We start from the raw sequence: 14,434 nt of genomic DNA, 5'->3' as shown, positions 1-14,434 counted from the left end.
CATAGTCTTGAGGCTAAACGAGCCCTCAGAGACCAAACCATCATTTTCAGATTGGGACCTCTAAGCCAAGGCTAAAGAGAAGATCAGCCCAATGTATATTTCTGGCAGCTGCAGAGATCCTTGTTTCCTGATGTTCTGGCCAAATTAACACAGTGCTGCCTTTGGTGGGAGCCATCACTGCTAGACAACCTCCTACCTGGAAGGAGAAGCCCTACACACAGAGTCCTTCCTTCCACAGGCTGTGAGGGTGCCAGAAACAAGCTGCCGTTTCTTAGAGAAAATACACTTTTTATTAGAACCTTGGGCTTCCCTAGTAGCTCAGACAGTAAAGAATCTGCCTGCAATGCAGGAGACCCAGGTTAGATCCCTGGGTCAAGAAGATCCCCTGAAGAAGGGAACAGCAACCCACTCCAGTATTCTTGCCTAGAGAGTCCCATGGACAGAGGAGCCTGGAGGGCTACAGTTCATGGGGTTGCAAAGAGTTGGACACGACCGAGTGACTAACACTTTCACTTTCTGTCAGTAATATTAATAAACAGGTGCCCTGCAAGTGAAACTGAAAGGCGCTCAGTCGTGTTCTACTCCTTGCAACCCCATGGGGATAATAGTAAACGCAAACCTCTTTGAAGCAAGACTAAAGAAACATAAACTCAGCCTGTGCCTGTGGCCTCCTCTCTGCTACCTTAAGTATTTGTGTTTTAGTTAACATTCTAAAGTATTCCAAGCTGTGTTTTAAAAGTCCCGCCTCTGCCTTCAGTTGACAAAGGGCCATGTTTAACACACTCTGGCATGACGTAGGTTCTGCCTCCAGGCAGAAGGTGCCAGTCCACAGCAGGCCTTTCTGATTGCCATTTCTTTTCTTTGCCCCGACTGGCCAGGCTCTGCTGCAAAACTGGTCTGCTACTTCACTAACTGGGTCCAGTACAGAGAGGGGTCTGCTTGCTTCTTACCCAAGGATGTGGACCCCAGTCTGTACACCCACCTCATCCGTACCTTTGCTGGCATGGACAGTCACCAACTCAGCTCCATAGAGTGGAATGAAGAGACACTCTACAAGGAATTCCATGGCTTACGGAAGATGTGAGCTGCAGTGGAGGGAGTCAGGGTGGGAGGTGGAGAAAGCAGGTGCCTCCTCTCAAAGCCAGAAACCTTCCCCAGCACTGCAATCTAGCTACAGACCTGCTATGTGGATTTGGGCAAATCTCATCTCTTCTCTGAGCTTCTTGTTCTTATATGGAAGAGGCGAGTGTAGATAAAGACTTCTTTAGGGCCCTTCCAGTTTAGGTCTACATGGAATCTGGATTGTGAAACTTTTCCTCTGCTGGGAATGAGTGCCCTTATTTCTCCTAAAATCTATCTTTCAGCTCAAGCGTTAAGAAAGAAAGAAAGTGAAGTTGGTCAATCGTGTCCGACTCTTTGTGATCCCATGGACTGTAGTCTACCAGGCTTCTCTGTCCATGGGATTTTCCAGGCAAGAGTACTGGAGTGGTTTGCCATTTCCTTCTCCAGGGGATCTTCCTGACCCAGGGATCGAACCCAGGTCTCCTGCATTTCAGGCAGACGCTTTACCTGCTGAGCCACCAGGGAAGCCCAGCTCAAGTGTTATTACTACCTTAATAAAGCCTGTCTGAAGATCTGCCCTGGTCTCTTGCTTTCTGAGCTCCTTGAGTGTACAGCTCCCCAGCCAGAGAAGAGGTCCTTAAAGGCCAGAATATGTCTTTTCTTTCCCAATCTAGAGCTTCCCTGGTACTGATTTTGAGCATAGGGATTTAGATGTCCCCAACCTTGCCTGGCATGCTGCGATTCATGGGGTTGCAAAGAGTCGGACACGACTGAACGACTGAACTGAACTGAACCTCACCTCACCCCATCAGCCCTGCAAGTCTCCTTGCTTCCTTGTTAGTGAAATGAGTCCCAGGACCTGGCTGGATCAATCCTGGCCCTTCTCTTGTCTTCCCTAGGAATTCCAAGCTGAAGACGCTGCTGGCCATTGGGGGCTGGAGCTTTGGCACTCAGAAGTGAGTTGTTGTGGGCACCTACATGGCAGGGTCCCTGATGGGGAACTGGCCAGAGAAACCCCCGTCAGGGAATCAGCCATGCTAAGGTGTGGCCAGGGTGAGGGGGGATGAGAGGGAAGAGTGGACTCTGAGAGCTGAGCTTCCTTCTGAGTTCTTGCTACTTCACTGGGAGGCAGTGGAGTGGCTTTAGCTCCAGGCCATTGTATATTGTCTTGCTTTAAATGCGGCCCAGAGATTCTGACCTTGTCTCAGGCCTCAGCCTTTTCCTCCATGAAATGGGTAGAGGGAGAGTCTCAACTAATCCCAGACAACATTTAATGCCTATACTTTCTGAGCTCTGAAACAGTGTATCTGGGAATTTTTGTTTCCTTTCTGGGTGTCAAAGACAGTCAGTGAGATCGAGCTGGGATAGCAGAATATTGACATTTCTAAGATATTTTTGATTATTTATGGAGATAGTGGAATGGTATATTTGGAATCAGAGTTTTCCTAGAAAGTCATAAATATGGTCCCCTAAATTTTAAGCCAGTCTTTCTAATATTTTTGGATCATGACCCCTTTTAAAAACCTGATGAATTTTATGATTCCCCTTCCCAAAACACTAGTTATACAGATTTTTCATTGAAATTCAGAGTTCTTAGCCTGGAGTTCCTGGGCACACAAACCCCACTTAAAAACTGATGCTATTAAATAAGTCAAAAAAAAAAAAAAAAAAGAGATAGAAATAGTCTTTAAAAACTCAAGACCCCCAAGTAGGCCAGGGACTTCTTGAGAAAGTGGGATGTGGTGGGGTAGTTCCTGGGGCACCTTAGGATTTTTAAAGAGCTCTGGATTAGTAACAGTAATAATAATAGCCACGAAGCACTCTACAAATGTGACTTAGAAGAAAAGTGACCGTGTTATCCTGCCAAGGAAGTTGCCCAGCAGGCTCTCAAGATTACCCAGATCCTCACTAACCTGCTGGGCTTCTCTTCCTCTTCATCTTAGAAACTGACTCCTCTTCTTTTTCCCAACCTCCATGCTAGGTTGACAGCCAGCTCTGATTCAGAGTAGGATAAATCTCTGGGCAGGGAAGTGGCAGTAGGCTTCTGGAGGAAATTTTGGGAAGCAGAGCTCTTAGTGAGTCAGTGTGCCCCTGTTGATGTCAGTGTTTGGAGGCAGAGCACACTTCTACATTGTCCCTTTCCCTTAGCCGGGCCTATACCCCCCCAGCAAATAGCCAGCAGCTTCTGAAGCATGCCTCCAGCACTGTGCTGGCCTAGATAGCCGAGTGCCAATATCCTGAGAAGTTTCTCTCATGACTCTGAAGAAGCATGACCCCCTGTACCACATGAAGACAGGCCCACACTGCCCTTCATCACCCCACAGGCTCACGGACTTGGTTCACTTCAGTTCAGCTGCTCAGTCATGTCTGACTCTTTGTGATCCCATGGACTGCAGCACGCCAGGCCTCGCTGCCCAACACCAACTCCCAGAGTTCACTGAGACTCACGTCCATCAAGTCAGTGATGCCATCCAGCCATCTCATCCTCTGTCATCCCCTTCTCCTGCCTTCAGTCTTTCCCAGCATCAGGGTCTTTTCAAATGAGTCAGCTCTTCGCATCAGGTGGCCAAAGTATGGGAGTTTCAGTTTCAGCATCAGTCCTTCCAGTGAATATTCAGGACAGACATGGTAGCTACAGTCAACAACTGGCAGACCTTTGTCGACTCAGCCATCAGGTTTCTGCACAAATATGACTTTGATGGCCTTGTCCTTGACTGGGAGTACCCAGGAAGCTGAGGGAACCCTCCTTCAGATAAGCAGCACTTCACCGCCCTGGTGCAGGTATGATTGGGTGAGGTAGGAGAGATCTAGTTGGTCAGGGGGACACATAGGTGCTGCTCTGCCCCAGGCTCAGCTGCTTTATTTATCTACAAAGTATCGACCTGTGGTCAGTTTTCAGATTCCTGCATGGGAAAATTTGCTTGGGGTTCACTGTGCTACATGGCACATCCCTGCCTGTGTGTTTACTCTGAGCTACTCTTGCAGGACCTGGTCAATGCCTTTCAGCAGGAAGCCCAGACCTCAAGGAAGGCATGCCTTCTGCTGAGCTGAGCCATCCCAGCAGGACGACCCTGCAAAGAAGCTGGATATGAATGAGGTGGACAAAATTGCTCTGTGAGTCTCAGGCAGATGGCGTGGACTCTGTGTTCTCTGCAGGGGAGAGAGACCAAGGGCAAGCTAAGCCTCCCTCAGAGTGGGGACTCACCTGTACCACCAGCAGACCCAGAAAGGATTTGCTTACCATATCTGCTACTTCACTCCTCTGGAGACCCTCTCTTTGGAGCCCTGGACCTTCCCTTAAGAATTCAGTCTTGAAATACTCCTGGGAGGGGAAAGAGGGAAGCCCTTAGCATCTCTAGGAGAATGAGTTGTCTAGCTCCTTCCCACCCCAAACCTATAGAATCAGAACCTTTACCTTAATGAGATTCTCAGGTAATTTATTTGTACAACTAAAATTTGAGAAATGCTGAACTAGATTTCCCTTCAAAATAGCATAAGGCATCCTGAATGGACTCTGTCCTGAGGGTGCTGAGGGGACAGATGGGGGAGCATGCTAAAGACGCGAGCTGCCAAGAATGAGAATGGCCTGGATAATGCAGTGACTGGGGAGTGCCACCGGGGTCTCGTGTCTCCCAGAGCCAGAGAGAGCCTGCTCCCACCACCCAGTGTGTGGCTGGCTGGTCTCTCCCCAGGCCACACACCATGCGGGGAAGGAAGGAGTGAGCAAGGGGGAGAGCTCCACCCTACTCACTAGCCCCTCACCCTCTCTTCCCATGCCTCATGCAGGAACCTGGATTTCCAAAGCCTGATGGCCTATGACTTCCATGGCTCTTGGGAGAAGACTACAGGGCACGACAGCTCCCTCTGTAAGAGGCAGGGAGTGTGTGGGGTCATGGACAGACTCAAGGTGTGAAGTGATAGAAAACGCCCTGCACAGGCCCTTTCCAGTGGCCCCTTTCCAGCCTTAAGAAACCTAATGGAAGGGAAAAGCAGGATACCAAGCAAGGCATGGAGAAGACAGGATTTGTCTGTTTCATGCTTGTTTGTTTGCTTTATTTTCCTGTTGCATGTCACTGCCGAGGAGAAACTTCCACAGGACTGGGGAAACAAGACTCGGAGGGGCACAAACAAAACCTTGTGTGCACCAGGACACAGGATAAAGGAGCAGTAACCCCAAAAGAGACTGAGCCAGACTTGCCTGCAAGTGTTTGGGAGTCTCTGGTGGAGGCGTGGGTCAACAGTGGGCTGCCGCAGGGTCAGGGACACAGACAGCAGCAGTCTTGGGAGGCATGGTGAACTGGCATAAGTCCCTTTGGAGAAGGTCACAATGACCCCTACCATAGTTTGGCCTCAGGCTAAACTACAGCAAGGGAACATAACCTCACTCAACAGCAGAAAATTGGATTAAAGATTTACTGGGCATGGCCTTGCCTGCCAGAGCAAGACACAGTTTTCCCCACAGCTAGCCCCTTCCATCAAGGAGCTTGCATAAGCCTCTTATCCTCATCCATCAGAGGGGAGACAAAATGAAAACCAAAATCACAGAAAACTAACCAAAATGATCACATGGATCATAGCTTTGTGTAACTTTATGAAACCATGAGCCATGCCATGTAGGGTCACCCAAGACAGATGAGTCATGGTGGAGAATTCTGACAAGCTGTGGTCTACAGGAGAAGAGAATGGCAAACTGCTTCAGAATTCTTTCCTTGAGAACCCCATGAACAATATAAAAAGGCAAAGAGATAAGACACTAAAAGATGAACTGCCCAGGTCAGTAGGTGTCAAAGATGCTACTGGAGGGGAGCAGAGAAATAGCTCCAGAAGCAATGAAGAGGCTGAGCCAAAGAGGAAATTACTCCCAGCTGTGGATATGTCCAGTGGTGAAAGCAAAGTCAAATGCTGTAAATACCAATATTGCATAGAAACCTGGAATGCTAGGTCCATGAATCAAGGTAAATTGGATGTGGTCAAGCAGGAACAAGAGTGAACATCAATATTTTAGGAATCAGTGAACTAAAATGGATGGGAATGGGAAAATTTAATTCAGATAATGAATACATCTACGACTGTAGGCAAGAATCCCTTAGAAGAAATGGAGTAGCTCTCATAGTCAACAAAAGAGTCAGAAATGCAGTACTTGGGTGCAATCTCAAAAATGACAGAATGGTCTTAGTTCATTTCTGAAGCAAACCATTTAATATCACAGTCAGTTCAGTTCAGTTCAGTCACTCGGTCATGTCTACTCTTTGTGACCCCATGGACTGCAGCACGCCATGCATCCCTGTCCATCACCAACTCCCAGAGCTTACTCAAACTCATGTCCGTTGCACTGGTGATGCCATCCAATCATCTCATCCTCTGTTGTCCCCTTCTCCTCCTGCCTTCAATCTTTCCCAGCATCAGGGTCTTTTCCAATGAGTCAGTTCTTTGCATCAGGTGGCCAGATTATTGGAGCTTAAGCATCAGTCCTTCCAATGAATATTCAGGACTGATTTCCTTAAGGATTGACTGGTTTGATCTCCTTGCAGTCCAAGGGACTCTCAAGAGTCTTCTCCAATACCACAGTTCAAAATCATCAATTCTTCAATGCTCAGCTTTCTTTATAGTCCAACTCTCACATCCATACATGACTATTGGAAAAACCATAGCTTTGACTAGACAGACCTTCATTGGCAAAGTAACGTCTCTGCTTTTTAATATGCTGTCTAGGTTGGTCATAACTTTGCTTCCAAGGAGTAAGTGTCTTTTAGTTTCATGGCTGCAATCACCACCAACAATGATTTTGGAGCCCCCCAAAATAAAGTCTGACACTGTTTCCCCATCTATTTCCCATGAAGTGGTGGGACTGGATGCCATGATCTTAGTTTTTGAATGTTGAGCTTTAAACCAACTTTTTCACTCTCCTCTTTCATTTTCATCAAGAGGCTCTTTAGTTCTTCACTTTCTGCCATAAGGGTGGTGTCATCTGCATATCTAAGGTTATTGATATTTCTCCTGGCAATCTTGATTCCAGCTTGTGCTTTATCCAGCCCAGTGTTTCTTATGATGTACTCTGCATATAAGTTAAATAAGCAGGGTGACAATATACAGCCTTGGCTTACTTCTTTCCCAATTTGGAACAGTCTGTTGTTCCATGTCCAGTTCTAACTGTTGCTTCCTGACCTGCATACAGATTTCTGAAGAGGCAGGTAAGGTGGTCTGGTATTCCAATCTCTTTAAGAGTTATCCAGAGTTTGTTGTTATCCATACAGTCAAAGGCTTTGGCATAGTCAATAAAGCAGAAGTAGATGTTTTTCTGGAATTTTCTTGCCTTTTCAATGATCCAATGGATATTGGCAATTTGATCTCTGGTTCCTCTGCCTTTTCTAAGTCCAGCTTGAATATCTGGAATTGAACATCTGTAATTCAATCCTGTACCCCAACACTAACGCCAAAGAAGCTGAAGTTTAACAGTTCTATGAAGACCTACAAGACCTTCTAGAACCTACACCCCCAAAGGATGTCCTTATCATAATAGGGGACTGGAATGCAAAAGTAGGAAGTCAAGAGATACCTGGAGTAACAGTCAAGTTTGGCCTTGGAGTACATAATGAAGCAAGGCAAAGGCTAACAGAGTTTTGGCAAGAGAACATACAGGTCATAGCAAACACCCTCTTCCAACAACACAAGAGAGAACTCTACACATGGACATCACCAGATGTCAATATCAAAATTAGATGATTATATTCTTTGCAGCCAAAGGTGAAGAAACTCTATGCAGTCAGCAAAAACAAGACTTGAAGCTGACTGTGGTTCAGATCATCAGCTCCTTATTGCAAAATCAGAGTTAAGTTGAAGAAAGCAGGGAAAACCACTAAGCCACTCAGGTATGACCTAGGTAAAATCTCTTATGCTTATACAGCGGGAGTGACAAATAGGGCCAAGGGGTTAGATCTGGAAGATTAGGGGTTAGATCTGGCAGAGTGCCTGAAGAGCTACTGACAGAGGTTCCTATCACTGTATAGGAGGCAGTGACCAAAGCCATCCCCAAGAAAAGGAAATGCAAAAAGGGAAATGGTTATCTAAGGAGGCCTACAAATAGCTGAGAAAAGAAGAGAAGCTAAAGGCAAAGGAGAAAAAGGAAGATGCACATCTGAATGCAGAGTTCCAAATAATAGCAAGGAGAGATAAGAAGGCTTTAAGTGAAGAGTGCAAAGAAATAGAGGAAAACAATAGAATGGTAAAGGCGAGAGATCTCATCAAGAAAAATTAGAGATACCAAGGGATATTTCATGCAAAAAAGGGCACAATAAAGGATAGAAACAGTATGGACCTATCAGAAGCAGAAGATATTAAGAAGAGGAGGCAAGAATACACAGAGGAACTATACAAAAAAGGTTTTAATGACTGGGATAACCACAGTGGTATCATCACTCACCTACATTCAGACGTGCTGGAGTGTGAAGTCAAGTGGACCTTAGGAAGCATTACTACAAACAAAGCTAGTGGAGGTGATGGAATTCCAGCTCAGCTATTTCAAATCTTAAAAGATTATGCTATTAAAGTGCTGCACTCAATATGCCATTAGAAATTTGGAAAACTCAGCAGTGGTCAGAGGACTGGAAAAGGTCAGTTTTCATTCCAACCACAAAGAAGGGTAATGCCAAAGAATGTTCAAACTACCACACAATTGCACTCATTTCACATGCTAGCAAAGTGATGCTCAAAATCCTTCAAGCTAAGCTTCAACAGTTTGTGAACAAAGAACTTTAAGATATACATGCTAGATTTAGAAAAGGCAGAGGAATCAGAGATCAAATTGCCAACATTCATTGGATCATAGAGAAAGCAAGGGAATTCCAGAAAAATATCTACTTCTGCTTCATTGTTAAAGCTTTTGACTGTGTGGATCACACCAAACTATGGAAAATTCTTAAACAGATGGGAATACCAGACCACCTTACCTGCCTCTTGAGAAATATATATGCAGGTCAAGAAGTAACAGTTAGAACTAGACATGGAAAAATGGACTGGTTCAAAATTTGGAAAGGAGTATCAAGGCTATTTGTTGTCACCCTCCTTATTTAACTTATATGTAGAGCACATCATGTGAATGCTGGTCTGGATGAAGCTCAAGATGGAATAAAGATTGCCGGGATAAATATCAATAACCTCTGATATGCAATGTTACTACTCTTATGGCAGAAAGTGAAGAGGCACTAAGGGGCTTCTTGATGAAGGTGAAAGAGGAGAGTGAAAAAGCAGGCTTAAAACTCAACATTCAAAAAATAAGGTCATGGCATCCAGTCCCATCACGTCATGGTAAGTAGATGGGGAAACAATGGAAACAGTAACAGACTTTTTTTTTTTTTTTTAATTCCAAAATCAATGCAGCCATGAAATTAAAAGATGCTTGCTCCTTGGAAGGAAAGCTATGACAAATTTAGACAGAGTATTAAAAGGCAGGATATCACTTCACCAACAAAGGTTTGTATAGCCAAATCTATGATTTTTATAGTAGTCATGTACAGATGTGAGTTGGACCATAAAAACGTCTGAGTGTCAAAGAATTGATGGTTTCTAACTGTGGTGCTGAAAAAGACCCTTGAGAGTCCCTTCTACTGCAAGGAGATTAAACCAGTCAATCCTAAAGGAAATCAACCCTGAACATTCACTGGAAGGACTGATGCTGAAGCTGGAGCTCCAACACTTTGACAACCTGATGCAAAGAGCTGACTCACTGGAAAAGGCCCTGATGCTGGGAAAGACTGAAGGCAGGAGGAGAAGGGGATGACAGAAGATGAGATGGTTGGCTGGCATCACCAATTCAATGGACATGAGATTGAGCAAACTCCCAGAAATAGTGAAGAATAAGGAAGTCTGTTGTGCTGCAGTTCATTGGGTTGCAAACAGTCGGACATGACTGAGCGACTGAACAGCAATAGCTGATTAACAATATTGTGATAGTTTCAGGTGAAGAGTACAGGGACTCAGTCACAACATATACATGTGTCCATCCATTCTCCCCCAAAGCTCCCTTACTATCCAATGCCACATAGCATTGAGCAGAGTTCCATGCGCTATACAGTAGGTCCTTGTTGGTTATCCATTTAAAATATAACAGTGTGTACATGTTCATCCCAAACTCCCTAACTATCCTTTCCCCCAGCAACCATGTCTCACTTTCTAAATGAGTCTCTTTCTGTTTTGTAGTAGGTTCATTTGTATCATTTCTTTTTAGGTTCTACATATAAGGGATGTCATATGATATTTCCTCTTCTCTGTCTGATGTACTACACTCAGTATAAGCTTTCTATGTCCATCCATGTGGCTGCCAATGGCATCATTTCATTCTTACACACACACACACACACACACACACCATATCCTGTTTAGCCATTCATCTGTTGATGGACATTTAGATTGCTTCCACGTCTTGGCTGTTGTAAACAGTGCTGCAATGAACATTGGGATGCATGTATCTTTTCAAATAATGTTTTTCTCTGGATATATGCCCAGGGGTGGGATTGCAGGGTCATATGGTAGCTCTCTGGAGAAGTGAATGGCTACCCCCTCCAGTATTCTTGCCTGGAGAATTTCATAGACTGGTAGGCTACAATCCTTGGGGTTGCAAAGAGTTGGACATAACACCTTATCTAATGGTAGCTATAATTTTAGTTATTCAAGGACCACCATATTGTTCTCTATAGTAGCTGTACCAATTTACATTCCCAGCAACAGTGTAGGAGGGTTCCTTCTCTCCACATCCTCTCCAGCATTTTTGTGGATTTTTTTGGAGATAACCATTCTGGCTGATGTGAGGTGATATCTCATTGTATTTTTGATTTTCATTTCTCTAATAATTCTAGAGGAGATCAGTCTTGGGTGTTCTTTGGAAGGAATGATGCTAAAGCTGAAACTCCAGTACTTTGGCCACCTCATGCGAAGAGTTGACTCATTGGAAAAGACTCTGATGCTGGGAGGGATTGGGGGTGGGAGGAAAAGGGGACGACAGAGGATGAGATGGCTGGATGGCATCACTGACTCGATGGACGTGGGTTTGAGTGAACTCTGGGAGTTGGTGATGGACAAGGAGGCCTGGCGTGCTGTGATTCATGGGGTCGCAAAGAGTCAGACACGACTGAGTGACTGAACTGAACTGAACTGAATAGTTAGTGATGTTGAACATCTTTTCATGTGCCTATTGACCATCTGTATTTTGTTTTTAAAGAAATATCTGTTTAGGTCTTCTACACATTTTTTGAGTGGATTGTTTGCTTTGATGCTGTTAAGCCTTATAAGCTGTTTATAAATTTTGGAGACTAATCTCTTACCAGTCAAATCATTTGCAAATGTTTTCTCCCAATCAGTGGGTTGTCTTTTCATTTTGTTTATTGTTTTCTTTTGAAAACTTGGTTAAGTTTTCAAAAGAAAAACTTTTGAGTTTAAGTAGGCCCCATTTGTTTATTTTTGTTTTTATTTCCATTGTTCTAGGAGATGGATTGAAAAAGATGTTGCTGTGATTTATGTCAGATAGTGTTCTGCTTATGTTTTCCTCTAGGAGATCTTTAGTGTCTGGTCTCACATTTAGGTCTTTAATCCATTTTGAGCTTATTTTTGTAAATGAGTTAAAGAAAGATCTAATTTCATTTTTTTACACGTGGCTGTCCTGTTTTCCCAGTACCTTTGTTGAAGGGATCTTTCCAATATTGTAATCTTACCTCTGTTGTCATAGATTAATTGATCATAAATGCGTAGGTTTATTTCTGGGTTTTCTATCCTGTTCATTGATCTCTATTTCTATTTTTGCACCAGCACTGTATTATTTTGATGACTGTAGCTTTGTAGTATAGTCTGAGGTCAGGAGCTTGATTCCTCCAGCTCCACTTTTCCTTCTCAAGATTGCTTTGGGTATTTGGGGTTTTTTGTTTCTTCTTACAAATTTTGAGATTTTTTGTTCTAGTTCTGTGAAAAATGATGTTGGCAATTTGATAGGGATTGCATTGAATCTGTAGTTTGCTTTGAGTAATATAGACATTTTGACTATATTAATTCTTCCAATCCATGAACATGATATATCTTTCCATCTGTTTGTGTCTTCTTTGATTTCTTTCATCAGCATCTTGTAGTTTTCAGTGACTGAAATTCATTCAATCAACTCTGACTCTTTGCAACCCCATGAACTATACAGTCCACGAAATTCTCCAGCCCAGTATACTGGAGTGGGTAGCCTTTCCCTTTTCCAGGGGATCTTCCCAACCCAGGGATCGAACCCAGGTCTCCCACATTGCAGGTGGTTTCTTTACCAGCTGAGCCACAAGGGATTCCTTAAATTCCATGTTTCAATTTTTAATAGATACACTAATTTACTTACACAGGACGTATTACCATTTGCTATGTAGCATTAAAGTTTCCAGCTAAGAAACTGGTTAGTGAGATGAGAAGCACCAGGAAAAAAGAAAGAGTCGACCATCTGAGGAGGATAATAAAGGAAAGACAGAAGGAGGCTGGATCCTTTATGATGTAGTTTAACTACTATAATGATTCTGGAACCACCTACCCCCAGACTCCTTCTTGTAAGGGATACTTAAATGTCTTTGCTTCTTTAAATCCCCGATAGAGAAAGAGAGAGAGAGAGAGAGAGAGAGAGAGAGAGAGAGAGAGAGAGAAGCTAGTTATAAACTTTTGTATCAGTTCAGTTCAGTTGCTCAGTCGTGTCCGACTCTTTGCAACCCCATGAATTGCAGCACGCCAGGCCTCCCTGTCCATCACCAACTCCCGGAGTTCAGTCAGACTCATGTCCATCGAGTCAGTGATGCCATCCAGCCATCTCATCCTTTGTCATTCCCTTCTCCTCCTGCCCCCAATCCCTCCCAACATCAGGGTCTTTTCCAATGAGTCAACTCTCTGTATGAGGTGGCCAAAGTATTGGAGTTTCAGCTTCAGCATCAGTCCTTCCAATGAATACCCAGGACTGATCTCCTTTAGAATGGACTGGTTGGATCTCCTTGCAGTCCAAGGGACTCTCAAGAGTCTTCTCCAACACCACAGTTCAAAAGCATCAGTTCTTCGGCACTCAGCCTTCTTCCCAGTCCAACTCTCACATCCATACATGACCACTGGAAAAACCATACCCTTGACTAGGCAGACCTTAACTTTTGTATAGGATTCATATAAAAATTTATTTTGGGGACAAAAGTAGTTAAAAACTTGGATTTAGAAGAGAGTCATATGAAAATGGACCTATGCAGATACAAAGCTGAAGAAGGTGGAATCATTTGGCTGCATGTAGCCTTTAGCAAGATCACAAAGTGCTCAAAAAGTCTTTTACCTTTTCAACCAGACTGTCATGTTTTCCTTTAAAGTCTTCACTAACGTTCAGTGTTAAGATAGGCACTTCTTGTAGATAATAAAAGTTGGTTTTTAGTGTTCCATGCAGGAGCCAGCTTTCATGCTTTCTGAGTACAGGTCTTTTGTCTCCTTAGGTAGATTTATTCCTAGGTATTTTATTCTTCTTGATGTGACAGAATGTGTAGCATTTTGGCTTATATTAGACACAATAAACCAATCTAACAGTATCATATAAACCAGTGACTATTTGGGAGGCTGTCTTTGAGCTCAAGTTTCCAGTCCAAATGGTTCCTGCTCCCTTCATATACCCTCAATCCCGTTTCCTTCACAATAATGGATAACTTTTGCTTCTTGTCACTAACTGACATTCTGGAAAGTGCTTTAACAGGCAAGAGCTTTCCCAAGTTGACAGCATCTCAGGGGACGTCACTCAGGGAAGAGCCACCCCTACTCCACCCCAGTCCCTGGAAAGGGCAGACCTGAATCCAGACTGGGGGGGTTGGGTGGGGGGGTTTCCTGCCCAGCTCTTTCTCACTGAGTAGGCTAGATGGTTTTATAAGCCCATCCTATGTTTTAAAAGTCAAGACTGGCCATATCATTTCTCCTTCTTAGCATAAACAAGAACAACAAAGTATCCTAAATTAAAATATTTGTTAATTCTGAGGAGCCCACATCTTTGTGTGTCAGCTAGGTGGAACCTTTAGGACTTGTGTGACTCTTTCACAAACAAAGTATACTTCTTTAGGCACTGGGGCCAGGTGTCTAGATCTCACACAGCCCAACCCTCCACTCTCACCTGGAAAACTGTATGGGTCCCAGGGGAAGCCAGCCCGGGCATGTGGGGAGACACACAAAACCCTTCAGTTGAGAGGTGAGTGGGTAGAACCCCCACTGGCATGGTGCCCTCCAAACTATGTGCTCTGGGTCAATCTGGGGGAATGGAGGCCTTTCCCCTCCTACAAAGAGGCCTTCTACTCTGCGTACTGTGTGCCCTGTCAGACTGCTTCTGATCAGAGGGGTGAATTTTCCAAATTTGGAT

General features: G+C 44.1%; 1 protein-coding gene across 1 annotated transcript in view; it reads left to right on the top strand.

Annotated features, from left to right (window-relative positions):
• The window catches only part of CHIT1 (chitinase 1), a 48,037-nt gene that overhangs the window by 18,219 nt on the left and 15,384 nt on the right, over positions 1-14,434 (top strand). Inside the window, 6 exon segments of the mRNA XM_059875853.1 lie at positions 799-1,080; positions 1,962-2,018; positions 3,681-3,843; positions 4,048-4,155; positions 4,157-4,176; positions 4,849-4,971. Of these exon segments, the coding sequence (XP_059731836.1) occupies positions 799-1,080; positions 1,962-2,018; positions 3,681-3,843; positions 4,048-4,155; positions 4,157-4,176; positions 4,849-4,971 (753 nt within the window).

Source organism: Bos taurus, chromosome 16 (assembly GCF_002263795.3).
Source record: "Bos taurus isolate L1 Dominette 01449 registration number 42190680 breed Hereford chromosome 16, ARS-UCD2.0, whole genome shotgun sequence".
NCBI classification, from domain to species: domain Eukaryota; kingdom Metazoa; phylum Chordata; class Mammalia; order Artiodactyla; family Bovidae; genus Bos; species Bos taurus.
The sequence above is the reverse complement of the archived record's forward strand: the minus strand, read 5'-3'. Positions and strand labels throughout refer to the sequence as shown.